This window comes from Chaetodon trifascialis, chromosome 11 (genome assembly GCF_039877785.1).
Source record: "Chaetodon trifascialis isolate fChaTrf1 chromosome 11, fChaTrf1.hap1, whole genome shotgun sequence".
Lineage (NCBI taxonomy): Eukaryota > Metazoa > Chordata > Actinopteri > Chaetodontiformes > Chaetodontidae > Chaetodon > Chaetodon trifascialis.
Window position 1 is genome coordinate 7,423,790 of NC_092066.1, and position 16,249 is coordinate 7,440,038.

General features: G+C 45.2%; 1 protein-coding gene across 12 annotated transcripts in view; it reads left to right on the top strand.

The window, feature by feature from the left end:
• The window catches only part of LOC139338632 (receptor-type tyrosine-protein phosphatase F), a 162,684-nt gene that overhangs the window by 90,689 nt on the left and 55,746 nt on the right, over positions 1 to 16,249 (top strand). For 7 of the 12 annotated variants that reach the window (XM_070973821.1, XM_070973825.1, XM_070973824.1 and 4 more), the window contains exons 5-10: positions 186 to 374; positions 4,698 to 4,808; positions 11,615 to 11,884; positions 12,745 to 13,326; positions 13,700 to 13,833; positions 14,395 to 14,539. In XM_070973821.1, coding sequence (XP_070829922.1) covers positions 186 to 374; positions 4,698 to 4,808; positions 11,615 to 11,884; positions 12,745 to 13,326; positions 13,700 to 13,833; positions 14,395 to 14,539 — 1,431 coding nt within the window. Of the gene's footprint in view, positions 1 to 185; positions 375 to 2,167; positions 2,186 to 4,697; positions 4,809 to 11,614; positions 11,885 to 12,744; positions 13,327 to 13,699; positions 13,834 to 14,394; positions 14,540 to 16,249 lie in introns of all 12 variants that reach the window. The other 5 variants (XM_070973819.1, XM_070973823.1, XM_070973822.1 and 2 more) reach the window with 1 other exon arrangement.

A 16,249-nucleotide genomic window follows, 5' to 3' on the forward strand; every position in this document is an offset into this window, starting at 1 on the left:
TCTGTGCTCCTCTCTGTCCTTGTTGGTTCAACAGTTCTGATGTTCTCAATGCCTTTCACAGCCGTTGAGAGCGTATCCCATCAGAATCTTTTTGTAAACATTCGTTTTCTCTTCTTGTTTACTTTTTATTTCTTGCTCTGTGTGTTTCTGGATATGCTAAAAATCTGCCCTTGTACATTTTTCAGAGAACCAGATCCCCCATGGCTTCCCCACCATCGATATGGGTCCCCAGCTGAAGGTGGTTGAAAAGACCAGAACCGCCACCATGCTGTGTGCTGCCAGCGGAAACCCGGACCCAGAAATCTCCTGGTTCAAGGACATGCTTCCTGTGGACATCAGCAGCAGCAACGGGCGCATTAAACAGCTTCGCTCAGGTACAATTCGATTTGATGTGATTCGATTTCAGGTACAATTTGATCAGACCTGACTTAATGCTTCAGGCATTACTCAACATGACATACTGATAATGTAAATATAGCAAAGGCAAGTTTCAGGGTGCAAGACGCCGTCAAATACCGACAGACAGGAGTCGTGTAAGACACGAGGATGATGTGAGAACACTAAAGGCCTTTGTTGTCACGCATGACTTCAAGGATTCTTTTTCATCACCCAGGACATGAAAGTTTCAGTCAAAGTTTGTCACCTTGATAAGTTAGCCGACTTCTTGTAGAATTTCCTTCCTCACCATAGCAGCAGCCACTTAGAAAGTAACACAGAAGTTGGGATGAAGTTGTTCCTGCGTTGGTGCGGCCTCTGACAGTGATGTATGAGCTTGTAACCTTCCAAAAGCACAGAAAGAGAATTTTTCACCATATTAAATAATCCTTAATCCCCTTTTAAACATGCAGCTGGGTGACAATGAGGCCGGCCGATGATGCATTAGCTGGATTCAACCTTGCAAAAAATAAAAAATCAATGAGGTGCTCTTTGTTCACAGTAGCAGCCTCTTGATAAATAAACAGTGCTCGCCTGACCTGGATTAGATGGAGACGGTGCAAGGTGGAAAGATTAGTGGCTTGTGACCGGGTTCAGTCTTGTCACTCCTTACTAAATCTACCTCACTTAGAGAGTCAGGCCGCAGGTCCGAGGTCCCAAAGATTAAAGATGAGAGCCACTCCAGAAAAAGCCTGGCGGTCGAGCTGCCCAGTGGAGGCCGGATGCAGGTCACTGGAGCATGTTCACTTGGACTCTCCGTGTTCCTGCAATATTAAGAATGTGGCTCTACCACAAGTGTATCCTAAATTAAATACAGGTTTCTCACAAATTAGATATTAACAAAATTATTTAGCTGTTTCTAATGTTTTTATATCAATGATAAAACTGCCTGAAAGTCTGATTTTATTTTTGTTTTACTTCTAGCAACAAACTTTTAATTAGTTTTCTTTCTTGCATATAGTTAGAGTGCCTGAAAATGTGCTGATATGTAACGCCCTCAAACTAACAATTCCTTTTATCCACAACCCTTTACTTGACATCTGCTGCCGTATCAGGATTTACATTACTGCATATGACCCGAAATGAGGCCATTTTTGCGATGGCAGGAAAAAGCAGAGTAATTTGCCGCCACTGGCAGACTCTCTTCCTCTAGTTGCATCACACTCGCTGGATTTTGAGTGAGCACACGCGCACACACACACGTTCTTTTCACACCATCCAGTTCATTCACTCTGCAGAGATACTAACGTCTTCTCAGTTTAATACCTCTGACCTGAATACTGTTTCTTGTGCATCAGTCTATTTACTGTGTATGACTTTCATTCATTTCTCTTGCCCATTTTACTAACTGCTTTCTGCGCAAATACAGTCTGTACAAAGAGTGGGGGTCACCTTAAATTTGCTTAAGAAATAATCTGCTTAAATTGCATATTTTTGAAATTCTGCTATGAAACAAAGACAAATGTGGGTGTGGATGTTGTGTGCAAATGCAAAAGCAGAAAGACGCTGTTGTTTCTGGTCATTTGCAGACAACACGTACAGCCTTGCCTCATAGCGTTGATTAAATACACTGAACTTTGTCACATCGCATTTAAGTGGCTTCTACTCTGTATCAGTTTATTTATTTCTTTTTATCTGTGGCCTGTCAGAAGCCATGTTTTTCTCCCACTGTTGTAAGTGGATTACTAACTAATCTCTCAACCCTGTTTGCATCGAAATTACTCCCACCTAGGTGGTACACCAATTAGAGGTAAGGATGATAAAGTGTGTTGGAAAATATCACGTCCACACCATTTCCTCACATCCGTATCAGACCCCTGCATCCCCCCCCCCCCCCAAACGCCACATCACCGGGTTCATCCACACTGTTAGTGCCAGCCCACCCTCCTCCACTTCTCCCTTTGTCTCTTCCCAACGTGTTCTGTCTGCTGTCTGCTCCTTAACAAACAAATGATCGCCAACCCTGATGTCAGGAGAATGGAAATGCAAAAGCAAGTCCAAGGTGTTATCTTGTAAATTAGCTTTTTCAAGGCTCCTCCTTTTCTGTTAGAAACGAACCACATTTATGAACGAACACACACACACACACACACACATTCAGACAGAAACAAACAGATTTCGTCTTCAGACTCTCCTCTGGCTTTTCAGAGAAAAGGGGCGAGGACTTGCATTTTAAACTAAAGGCCACCGTGGCCACAGGAGGATCTACCTGCCTCCTCTATGCAGCCTCGACGTAAACTGAAATGGCTGCATTTGCATACAGCCTCTGCGGCATTGCCCCGCAGCATGGGAACAGGTCGAGATTGTTAAGGTGGAAGCTTCAACCCCTTTTTATGGTAATCATCTGCTTTTCCCCTGGAGTGAAAGCATAATTTCCGTTCAGCGACAGCGAGGTAAATGGTGGACGTTTGGGCCACCTAAATACATTTTGAACTACCAGGTGTCTGTCTCACTGTCTGTGCGTCCGTGGCTCCTGGTACAGCCCATATTCAATTAGATGTTTAAGAGTTGAGGCGCCCTTATGTCAGCCTTTATGGCCCTTATGTAATTGTTGCACCAGCAAACAGTGAAATGACCTTGTAGCACATCCACCAGGCAGTTTGAAGTAATTGAAGGGGTTTAGTGTCGAATCTCTGACAACTGCCACAGCAGTAACCTTCTGCTTTCCTGTAGTACTCGCACTGTTTTCTCCCACGGGAGAATGGGCAGATTGACAGATTGGTGACAGCGGCATTAGTATGCAGGTGCGTGTCAGTGCTGAATCAGACAGCGATGAGCTCAGCGTGCAGAGCAAACACCTTGGAGAGATGTGTTGTCATGAGATCTGAGGTGATATTACCACATGTCACTGCCCCGCCCCGTTTCGCTTCTCTTTTTTTTGGTCTCGTCTCGATTCGAGTCCCCTTTGGTTGGTGGTGAAGCTGTTTGTTACATCCATCTCATACTGCATGATGTGAAAAACAAAATGTATCCTGACATCATCTTATGCTGCGTATTTTTGTCATTTTCAAACTGCACGGTGGCTGGCTGCCTTTCATGCTCGTACCATGCTGTTTGGGAGACGTGATAACCGTCATCACTCGCTTGTGACATACACACACATACTGCTGAGAGTAGTTTTGTTCTTAAACATATATTTTTATTTTTTACCTCTATGGGATGCAGGTAAGATTGCTGATTTAGGTTTCCATTTTTTGAATTACAACTGGTCTCATCTGTCGGCCATTTGCAATTCAGCAGCGGCGATTATGAGACGGTTATGGACATGGATTGTCAAAATGACCACACCAAGATCGGTCTTCTCCTGGGCTTTCGTGTTTTGCTAGAAACAACATGTTAGCCTTCTGTCTGATGACTTCAGCTACTTGGGATTGTGAATACTAATCTGAGCCATCTGGCAGAGGAGCGTCTCCCTTGAGGGCTTCGGGGAGACATGGTCAAATAGTTGGCGATAAAAGAAAACAATTACGACCTCACTGCTAAATGCATGCTTAACAAAGACTGAAGCAAAGACACCCGCACCGGCAGTTGGTTCTGCAGTAACATCTTCCAATCCATCAAGCAAATAATGACTGAGACGAACAGTTTAGTCATCAGTCATCACTTGGATTAAATATGCAGTATTATATTATGCATTTGAATTGTGTTTTAGCTGTTACGATGTGAGAAAACATTTACTCTCAGATCAAAATTTAATCAGAGTAACACTCCTCCGGAGGCTCACCGCTTAAAACAACGTCCTTTGGTGAAACTGTAAAACACAGTTTGTACAGTCGGATCGTTCCTTTAGACGTTTCATCCATTCTTCTGCTTTTGTCGTGGTTATTCTTGAGTAAAGCTTAGCTTCGTGCTAACATGTGGCTGGAATAGATAACCCTCCATGGCACAAACACTTGGGTTTGTCAGTGTTGTTCCATAAGCAGAAGGCCTCATCAGACTGTGGTGATTGTGACATGTTATTCAGACGATTCATTGACCCTCAGTCATGGTCTTCTTTCTGCTTAACACGTCTTGGCAAATATTCTGTTAGCGGTCTCTTTAAAGTTGCCAAATCAGCTAAATGCTTATGTTGCCATAAGCATTTCTTTGACAAAGCTGTGTCCATGTCTGAGACACTTAATTACACATGAAGTGGGTGAGACTAGTTGACTGCAGGCCCTCTAGCGAGTCCACTGTACAGATATCTGCTTTGCTTTCACGCCACGTTATTTCTCATGTTCCACAACTGTCAAGACAGCTAAACTTGTTAATCCTCTGCGCAGGAGCTCTGCAGATTGAGAACAGCGAGGAGTCCGACCAAGGGAAATACGAATGTGTCGCCATGAACAGCGCTGGGACCCGTTACTCCTCTCCCGCCAATCTCTACGTACGAGGTAAAGTCGAATGTCTCTCTCAGGCCTTGAATTTGAGCCTTTTCTGTTGTCTCACGGCCTTTGTCTGTTTCATCCTAAATGTTGTTCACTCACCAGCAATCTCTATTCTGTGTCTGCTGCTCCCTTTGAGACCCCCTGTGCCCTCAATGGCTCACCCACACAGGTGATTCAGTTTATTTCGCTCATTTTGGATGGTTAGAGCTCTGGAGTGCGTGGAAGTGTTGCAGGCTGTGTTTGATTGACATCTTTCTCACTGTGTCGTGAGCTTTGCTGCACCTGCACGGGTGGGACAAATTTCAAATTTCTGATTCTTATTGGTGCGTGGAGTAATTCCCAGCATCGCTCTGCCAACCGTCAACTCCAGCAGAGTTCTAATTATCCAGGATAAGTGAAAACACCTGTGGAAGACATTTGCAGGGGCTTTGACTGTTGTGTAATTTCCACATTTAATGACCACATTTATACCACTATTTCTCTCTCCTTTTCACTCCTTCAACGAATTCTCCCACCATTATTCTAGCCTTGCCACCCCTCCCATACCAATGAGCTGAACTAACCTCAGCCGCCTGTTTGGCTGTGAACTCGACCAGGTGCGGCCTCTCTGAAAACAGCTGCGTTGAAACCGTTTCCTCTGCTGGCATTGAAAACCATGCCAGGCCTCCTTTCTTTTTTATTTTGACTGTATCGAAAGGCTCCATTATTTCCCCCCGCACAACCCAGAGCTCCTACAGGCATGGAGGGGTCTGGAGTTTCAGGGTTTGTTTTTGTTGTGGCGTCTCCGTGAGCAGACTAATGCAGGGCAAGGGCAGCATTGTACCCATCCTGGAAAAAGCCGGTATAGGGGAGAGAGTAGTCTAGGTCAGCCCCTGCGGATAACACCACCATGTCTGATGTACATGAAACAGAATAGCTGCTCCAGTTGTTTGTGTGGGTGGAGGACGGAGTTAGAGAGGGAGGGAGTGAAAGTGGCAGAGTAAGAAAGAGACACGCTCAGCTATCACTTCATAATTTTGTTAAAAGCACATGCAGTGATGTACCTTTGAGGCTATTTGATGGACGAGCGATTCCATCATCTGTTTTTCTGTCCATCAAGATGAATTACGTAAATTAGTGTCCAGCGTTTCCTTTGGAACCAGGACAGGAAAGAACAAACCGCCAAAGTCAGATTGAATTAAGAACAGTATTCTGTCTTTAACAAAATTTGCTCTCACCAAAATGTGCACTACTAATGTTTAGCATCAGTAGAAAAGTATCCAAAGAGACAGAACCTCCCCCCAGATCAGACAAACCAGGGGTAAAATCATCCTGGAGGACCACAGCGACATCAAATTCACAGATTAAACACTCTGGGCTCCAGAAGGTTCAGATCTTAAATCTTGACAGGGGGAGGTAGTCAGGCAAACAGCAAAGGCGAGAAAGGGATATAAGTCTCGTCTATTAATCAGGGCATGTCTGTCACAGGTGCAAGCGCAGCCTTTTCTTCCCCTCAGAGGTAATTACAGTAGTGGTGTGGCGTGGCGCCAGCAGGGCCCCCAGGCCCAGCGAGTCTCTAACACCACCCAGGTAGCTGTCAACCCGTTGGCCCCGACACCAACTTTTCCACCAGCCTCACCACACCAGTGGAGAGATAGAAATCAAACCAACCGTAACCCTTTTAAAGTGTTCTCGTCTGGAATGAAGAACAAAGGCTCTAGCCATGTTTTCACTTCATCTTTGTTACTGCTGCAAGAATGAGGAGACAGGACCCGGGGCTGTGCTATCACCGGGCTGCTTGATTTGCTTTAAAACATGAGGGACTCAATACAAGTGGCCTTTGACATGCCTCTCCTCCTTCCTCGTTCTCTTGTATGTTTTTTTTTTTTTATATATATATATCCCAGACACCAGAGGGGGGATTTGGGGGCTTGCAACGTCTGCTCTGAAACTTGTAAACATAACAAGCTTTGGAAGCGAATGGGTCAATTGTTAAACTTTTAAGTGTTGGCGTGAAGCAGCAGGCTGTAAAAATTTGGTTGATTTCAGACTTCTGGCACAAAATGAAAATGATGATTGGGCTATGAATAAATAAATGCTATAAAGCTACAATTCTTAATGCATTGTGATGTCGGTAATATTGCAATTCAGTGCTGAGTAAGTGATAGGAACCCTCCTTGGGTAGGACAGTCATTTGTAGACTTGAAATGTCAATGAAGTTAGCATGAGTTGAAGATGACATGAAAATGATTACCTTGGGAGAATTATGGTATTGTTCTCTATCAACACCCTTCTAACTCCCGCCCAGATGCAAACACACACGCCACTGCCAGACTTGCATCAAATGTGCTAATAATGGGTTGTCCTTTGTATCTGCTGGTGTGTTTTGGTTTTTCTTTCCACTCGCCGTCGCTACCTGATCCCATTCCTGCCTGCAGGTACACACATACTGCCAGCACCACCATCACCACCCTCGTCTTGACATTTTAGAGCTACTAGAGAACGATGTCCTCATATTTCTTCGTGGGAGGGGGGAGGATGAGACTGAAGGAGAGGGGTTGGGGGGTGGGGTGGGGTGGGGTGGGGTGGGGTGGTCTGCTCATGGATTGTTTTTCCCTTCCTGTCAGGGTGTCTATTTATGTCCTTCCACTTCTCATCCATTAAGAGTGTGTGCGTGACCGTAGGTGTGCAGGTGCGCGCGCGCCTTGTTTGCTGCGGGTCGCTTTTGGTGACCCTCCTCTAAAGGAGGACTCCATCAACGTGGGCAGAATCACAAGCGTCCTGTGATTGTGCATGAGCGCTCATTTGTCAAGTGCTTATCCCACAGCGGAGGAGGGATGTCAGCCTCTGTCTGCTGGCACTCCTTCATATATCCATGTGACATGTCAATATGTCATAGAGGATAAAGTGCTGCAGCTGGGCTTTTCTTTCACCAAAATATCTTCATGCTGTTCTTTGTGTGTGTGCGTGTGTGTTTTGTCAGGGAGGGAAACTTAAAGATTTATCTGTTCAGGTCAGTTTTATGAAGCAAAAGATTGATTGTTGGAGCATGTGGTCTCCTCTGCATCAACAAGTTAAATGCTTTCATGCAAAGAAAAGTCTGAAATGACCAAATATGCAGGTTTCCTTCCCTGTACTGTCTGTGCCATGTCACTAACCTCCACTGTGTCCACAAAAACACTGTTCTGTTTCACTGTGTTGTTCTCCTCTCCACTTTGTATCTTTTCATTCCATCGCTCACCTCCATCATATCACTCCATCCTCAAACAGATCAGCGCGAAGGTTTGTCAGTTTCTCTTTTAATCCCCTCCCTTCAGTTTGATATAGATTTTAGCTGAGGTCAAAAGTCCTTTCCAGCCCCTCCGATGAAGACACCGATATCCCTTCCCTGAAAAGCAACAACATCAATAACAGCCTTCCCTAATCCATCATAGTGGAAATGTGTCATCGTGCCTACGTGTTTGCATGAATCCTTGAGTAGTACTAGCATGCCTTCCGACGCCACTATCCCAACCTGTGTTTCAGTTAGCCTCGCCAAAACACACAAGGAGTCCCTCAGCAGTTTGCTTAAGTCTTTATTAGATGTCTGTTGTGTTATGTATCTGTGGAGTCTTCCCGACCACACCCATCCTGTCCCTGTCAAACACATCCACCAAAAACGGTAGCTTTCACCCTCAGTTTTTCCATCCGCCTCTGTAGGCCCATCAGAGGTGTGTGATGGATTACTCCAGTATTCAGGTGGCAACCGGATTTGCCAGGTATTTAGGCAGCAACACCCCTGTGCTCCCACCGAGCGACATGGGTATCAGAACCGACAAAGCCGTTCTCAGGGGATTACGTCTGTTTTACCGCCATGGGCATCCACTGCCCAGAGACTGAAGGATGTCACATGTTAGCTTAATGAGAAGACAGACGTTCCCCCTGTCTTCATGCCATGATTATGATGTTGTGCCGCCAGAGTTTTTAAGCACATTCATGAGAAAAGAAGTCTCATCTACTTTGACTAAATGTAACAGCTAATCATTAATGAATGGATGATATCAGGAGATGTGGTCCTTGATACGCACATTTACAGACTGAAACTCTGTTTTCGAGTTAATGAATGATGACATTGACATTGTCAAAGAGAGAGCTAACGTTTTGGAAATCATCCCTCCCTTTACTTTACTTGTCCCGTCTGCAGAAGAAACACTGCCGTGCAAAGAGCTGACCTATAGAATATTTAAGAATGAGTTGGCAATGTGCTGACAGGGGGATGATCAGCCATCATGGTAGCCCAGCGGTGCTGCCAGGAAGCCCGGGAGCTCGCTGACTCTGTGCCAGTTTGCGCAGATATTGATTGACTGAACAGGTTCTGCTATCCTTGGGCACTTTGTCAAGGCAGTTAAATTTATAGGTATCCAGCAAGCAGGCAGGCGGAGTGGAGACAGGGCTTATTTTGTGGTTTTGATAGAGTCCCGGAGCCCGTCTCTCCACGCCGCTCTCAACAGGAGAGAGGCTTCGGGGAATCGATAACAATTACCTGCCCTCTAGTCATTTTGTTCCACAGCACCTCTCCAAACTTAACCGCACGACATGAATTATTCACAACATTAAGTGTTCAATATACACAGGCCCCATTGACGGACTGCTCTTAGCACTGTTTAGTCTATGGAATCATGAAAGAATAACAGATACTTTGAGCTTAATGGTTTTACATTAGGGCTACTTTGCTCAGGTTCCTCTTTTTCATAAGTATATGTTGTGAAAAATAGCTGCACTTGGAGGATATTACAGCTGTGTGCGAAGACACAGGTGGCCACCAACATAAGTGGGATACTGACTGACTGAGTTTTTTCAGGAAATACTCAAAGGAAAGTCTGTTGTACATTAGTCTTACTGGAAATCAGATGTTCAGTCATTTATATGAGAAAATTGGACCAAGTTCCTCCTTTATCTTCCCCTTCTCTGCTCTGCTCAGGCTTGTGATCCCGTCCCATATCTTTCCTCAGCTCCCGTGCATGCTTTGCTTGTGAATGTCGTCCCTGTCCGGTTCCCAGGCTGGTAACGCTCCTCTGCCTGTCCAGTCTGTGCATTGAAGAATCAGCCTGTGAACCTCAAAAAAACAGATGCTGGACTGTTAATGTGTGTCACTTTGCATGAAACCATCCTTATAATGTCGTAACTCAGTAATCCATACATTATTATTAATCTTAAACATCATTACTCTGTCCTAAACCTTCACTCACCTCTTCACCACTCCCGATGTTAAACCGATCTTTTCCCCACACACACTCAGCTCTTATTAAAAGAACTGCAAAGTTTTGATTTATCTCTGATATTGTGAGAAACAAACTCGGAAGCCCAAATTCCAAAACATGCACGATTGCAGTGTGGTTTTTTTTTTTGGCTCAGACCTGGGATATTATTTTCATGAGATATCGAGCCAAGTAGTTTAAGCCCACATGATTGTATTGATTAAAAACACAGCAGCAGGTCTATATACAGCACCTCAATTATTTTGGGAAAATTCAGATGAGTGTGAACCAGGTCCCCTTTATTATAATGCGGTCCAGAGAGCCAGCCTTTTCCTGACTGGAATCTCAAAAGGTGCTTTTGTGTGTTTTTTTCCCCCATTTCAACACATAATGAGGGGAATAACAAGCATGGCTATATAGTAACAACGTTCTGGTTCAAATTAGATCGGGGAGGGAGGGAGGGAGGGGTGAGGGGTGGGGGAGAGGGAATGTGGAGGGAGACACATTTGAAAATCCATTTTCATGGAGACTGGCGCAAAAGAGCAATTACAGTCAAGGTTTTTTTTTTTTCAGAGGGACACAGAGATGTTGTAGAGCATTAGGGGAAACAAGCAGTATAAACTCTGCAGGCTTAGTTTCATGCAGTGGTGTTCTTAATACATATGATCTGCACTAGTGCGTCCTCGCGAGGGAGTTAAATGTTTGGCTTGGCTTCACTGTCTTCATAATCAAGGTTAAAGGAGTCACAGCCTCCCTTCCATACGTTCAGCACATGCTGTGTAATGTTCAGCATATCATACATTTAACAGGTCTGACACTGATGGATGTTCACACAGCACTGTCAAGTCAGGTTTCCTTTACGTGTCAGGCGGATAAGTTTGTTGTGGTTGCCAAAAGTTGCCAGAAAAAGATCTAAAGTGTGTAAATATGGCAGGCATTTCTTGTGTATCTTTATTTAGATAGAAAACAAGTCATATGTAAATGCTGGCTGCCTGTGTATTCTGGGCCAGCTTTTCAGTATTGCATGGAGCCTCTGCATCGGTGTTTGCCTTGTCCCTGGCAACGTCAACGGGCCCTTCTTGTCTCCATGGGAACCCCTTTTTAATGTCAGCCTATCTGCATATCAGAACTGCACAAAGAGAGGGAGAGAGAGAGCGAGAAAGACAGGCTGAGCAGAAGGAGCCAGGGAGAGGGAGAGGGAGGAGAAATCAAACAATGCCATCTCCACAGGGTCCCTCAATGATGCAACTCTCGCTACCATTTGACACTTTGACAAAAGAGGGCCAGACATAGTCTCCAGCAAAACTGGGCTATTTTTTTGATTATATTCCCTTTTGTAGGCAAGGGGATAAAACACCCCCTCAAAGTTTTCTTGTGAATTTCCAGAGCCATTTTGTGACAGTTCTATTATTCCCATTGTGCTCGCCTGCACATTCGGACAAAAGCGATCAGCCCTCCATTCTGTTAGCTTTCCTGAGTTAGCGTTTAGCCACTCGGAGTTGCATAGGGCAAGGCCATTCATGAAATCCCCCCAAAAATCATCATATTCACCTAACATATCCCACCTTTTCACTATTTTCTGCTACTCCCCTTCAGTGAGAAGAGTCCCACCCAGGTTCTCCATTCCCCCCACCAACCAAGAGGTGATGCCAGGCGGCAGCGTCAACCTGACGTGTGTGGCCGTGGGCTCACCCATGCCCTACGTCAAATGGACGATGGGCTTGGTGGAGCTGACCAAGGAGGAAGAAATGCCCATGGGACGCAACGTGCTGGAGGTCACCAACATCCGCGAGTCGGCCAACTACACCTGCGTGGCCATCTCGTCTCTGGGCATGATAGAAGCCACCGCTCAGGTCACTGTCAAAGGTGAGATCTGACGTCTGTCTGAGTGAGGCTGCCGTCGTTTCTTTGAGGCATCCACAGATTTCTGATATTTCTGATAACAGGTTGTTAAAAAACGGAGTAAACGACTTTCAAATGGCCTCTGAAGCTTCTTGCATAATCATCGCTGTGGCCTGTACTGTGGCCTGTGGTTTGTGTTGATACTGGGAGGTGATAATTAAAGGCTGCTGCTGTCTTCAGTCTCTTTGTCAATGAACATCAATGTGAGGGTTTGTGTTTCTTTCTGTATGTTAGTTCAGTCCCTTTTTTCTGTAACAATGTCAGTGTGAATGTAGCTCTACCCCCTTGTGTGTATGTCACTATGGCAGTGTGTTGTCTACCCACTGCAGCCTCTCTTATCAGTTGCCATCTGTATTGATCCCACTTTCCACTCAGCTGATCAATACGCAGAATGTCACAGTCATTTAGAGGGACCACAGCAATACAGACCCCCGTCTTCAAAGAAACCATAATGAAGACCCTCTGTTTTGTTTGTATTTATCGTACACTCCTGCAATTTTCTTGTATTGTCGGTAATGACCAGGCCGTTATAAACTGAAAATTGGGATTTCAGTCAAGCTCTTCTATTCATTTGGGGATATTGGCTGCTGACAGCACTATGAGGATTAGCCTATGAAACAATCATTTCAGTGCTATCAGTTACAGAATGGAGACATGACCAATCATGTCTTTTCTCCACGAGAGCTCATTTCAGCTGCGGTACACGTACATTTTGAGAATGAGTGTATTTAATGTGTCAGACGTCCAGTTTTTCTCAAATTACCCACAAGTCCTTGAAGTCCATTCTTGATATCAAAGCTAATACCTTGCTTCTCCCCCCTCAGCTTTGCCAAAGCCCCCCACCTCCCTCATTGTGACTGAGACCACAGCCACCAGTGTGACTCTCACGTGGGACTCTGGAAACCCAGAACCTGTCTCCTACTATATGATCCAGTACAGAGCCAAGTCCTCAGACAATGGCTTCCAGGAGGTTGAAGGGGTGGCAACTACCCGTTACAGCATTGGTGGACTTAGCCCCTACTCTGAGTATGAGTTCCGTGTCATGGCTGTCAACAACATTGGCCGTGGGCCGCCCAGTGACCCTGTGGAGACGCGCACCGGTGAGCAGGCCCCCTCCTCACCGCCTCTGCACGTCCAAGCTCGCATGCTGAGCGCCAGCACAATGCTGGTCCAGTGGGAGCCGCCCGAGGAACCCAACGGGCAAATCAGAGGCTACCGGGTCTACTACAGCTCGGACCTGACGGCTCCGCTCAGCGCCTGGCAGAAGCACAACACAGACGACAGCAGCCTGACTACCATCTCCGGCCTGACTCCCGATATCACCTACAGCCTCAGGGTGCTGGGCTTCACCTCTGTAGGTGACGGGCCACCTTCTGACATCCTGCAAGTCAAAACCCAGCAGGGAGGTGAGCAACCACCCACTGAATATGGCTCTGTGTGTTAATTAATGGTGTGTATATTCATGTGCACATGTCAGATTTAATGTTTTGTTCTGTACATATGCTTGAATATAGTGTTAGACAAGGTAACAGCATTCAGTTCAGCATGTATAGTTATATAAAGGTGCTGTGTGTGTTGCATGTACCTACGCCATGTGTGAACACTCATAAGACCGTTTGTGTATTAGTCTCTCCTTGCCATACAGATGCATTCCCGTACAGTCAGACGTGTGGAGGCGGTTATTGCTCCTGACACTATGGAGCACATGCAGCTTCAGTAATGTGCTCTTTTTGTTCCTTTTATTCTTCAACCTCCGCCCTCTCGCCCCTCTGTACCCAGTCCCTGCTCAGCCGTCCAGCTTTGAGGCCGAAGCTGAACTGGACAGCCGCATCATGCTGACATGGCTGTGGCCCGTACAGGACCCCATCACAAAGTATGAGCTGCAGTACTGGGAGGCCGGCTCCGAAAACAAGGTTAGAATAACAACGTGGAGTTATAACTATTTGATGACCTGGTGTTCTCTACTGCATACCACCTTTCATTATCTATCTGTCTGTTTGTATGTCCATCTGTCTGTCTGTCCGTCCGCCCGTCCATCTGTCCATCTATCATTTACACTTTTCACACATTCTGCTGTGAGATTGCAGACGAATGAATCTTGCTCTTTATGATGCAATTCCTCTGAATGGAAAGCCGCGGCTGAAGCAATGTTATTGTAGTAATGCAGTCAACTCCCCAGCCGATGGTGAGAAAGATTTACTGTAGCAACAGACAGCAAAGTTGGGCTGTTCTGTCTCTCAGCGTTGTGGCCCTTGGTTCAACTCTGCCGGACCACTGCACCAGTCGTAAGCGAGGCAATTTGTCTTTGGAGTAAGTTGCTCTCCAGTTGTATTGTTGTGTTGTATAATGGTCTTGCCGCATTCTCTATTTTGTATGCATGAAGGAAAGAGAGACAGCCGTTGGCTTTAGGATTTCAGCTGAAGATTAATTCCTCCTCTTCTAATTCAGTGGCATCTGTCTGTCTGCCCCTCCAGATTCATGTGACCTTCAACCCAGCAGGCTCCTATGCTGTGGACGGTCTAAAGCCTGACACCTTGTACCGTTTCTCGCTGGCAGCCCGTTCTGAGATGGGTTTAGGTGTCTACACCCAGCCCATCGAGGCTCGCACCGCCCAGTCCAGTAAGTCCAACATTAGCCTCTCCCATCTGTCTTATCTCCTCGTTGTCTACTAACCAGTGATTTCGTAGAGTGACAGTCACCCGCGGCTGGCTGAAGCAGGTTTGAGTTTACGCAGAATAAAGCTGTGTTTCATCAGACAGCGTTGGCAACTTGAATGTCAAGTCAATTTCAGCACAACTTAAATTGCTGACAGTGCAGCATTCCCGGTCAGCCTCACGCTCCCACCACCTCCCCTCTGTCACCAACACTAACCCCCCTGTCCGTCTATCTGAGGGCAGGCCCTGTGTTCAGTGTCAAAGGTACGTTTAATGTGTCTCTTTCCCACATTTGTGAGCTGTGCTGTGTTATTTTGCCTCATATCATTATGTGCTTTTACAGTGCCAGTACTCAAAATGTCACTCCGCCAGCTGACTGCTGATTTTTGTGCTGTGGTGGCACCATGCTTGGACCAACTCACCCAGAAGGCTTATGCGCAGTACATTTGTGCCTTGCACACATTCTGTCCAAAACTACATTTTATTAAAAAAACAAAAAGGTTCACACGAACAAGTGTGCCTTTCTAAATTGATCTGCTACGGAGAAGACTAATCACTGTGTTAGAGACGTTTGAGCAACAGAAAACTAAACAGATGTTTAATCTTCCCTGGTGCTGATCCTGAGGATTAGTTCGAGACATCTCCGGTGCATTTATTTTCTTCAATACCAAAATTATATTGGTACATCTTACAACTTTTCAGATGCATCAAAGATATTCCAAAATGTGTCTCTGCAGTCAGTAACAGCATCACGAACAGAAAAGAATGCAAGAGACTGGATGAAGAGTATTACTCTTTTACTCTATTACTTTTAAATCTGCCCCCCTTAGGACACTGAAGAGCCACCACTTCTGCCAACCACAGAGTTATGTAACTGTCAATTGAGATCTGGATTGGTTATGAGTCTTGTGCCTCCTGTCAGCAGGAGATGCAAAGACACAGAATTTGGAGGACAGAATTTGGATTTCATGCAGCAGGAGGATGGTGTGCATGAAATAAGCAGCAGCCTCGGGACGGTTCTAAGGCAAATAGGCAGAGGGGAAGTGACATTTTCTAGTGCTGCATTTAAATGTTTAGTTCCTTTTTTTTTTAAGATTCAGAGCAATGGACATACCTGAGCTGTATTCATTTATTTTTTGCTGTTTATATATGGTGAAACGCTTCAACTCTTCTGTTCAGGTAAAGCCCTGTTTCCCGATACTTTGCTTAAAACTGAGCGGGAAATGAAATAAGAAACGGTGCGTAGATAATTTTTTAACAAAAGGCTGGACATCAGTTGAACTTAAGCTGTCGTATGGTGATGCTGTTAGCGTTTCGTTTACACAGACAGCAATAAAATAGGTCAATATTTGAATAATGATTGGTTGAGAAACAGATAAAATGCCAGTTTTTCTATCTGTAAGTCTTTATTTATGCGTGAATATACCTCAAATTAATATAGTTAAATAATATATGATCATATATATAATGCCCTCTGGTCATAATAATATATAACAGTATGTGTTTGGCTTTAATTTTTGGAAGGAGGAGAGTAGATAGAGGATCTTCCTTATCTATGATTTTATCTGTTTTAAGCCCACTCTTGCTCGGTTTTGCCTCCGAGGTGCATGTATTTCCTGTGGTGTTGTCCTCCCCTCATCCAATTTGACTTTGATCTAGCAGATTTTTCATCACG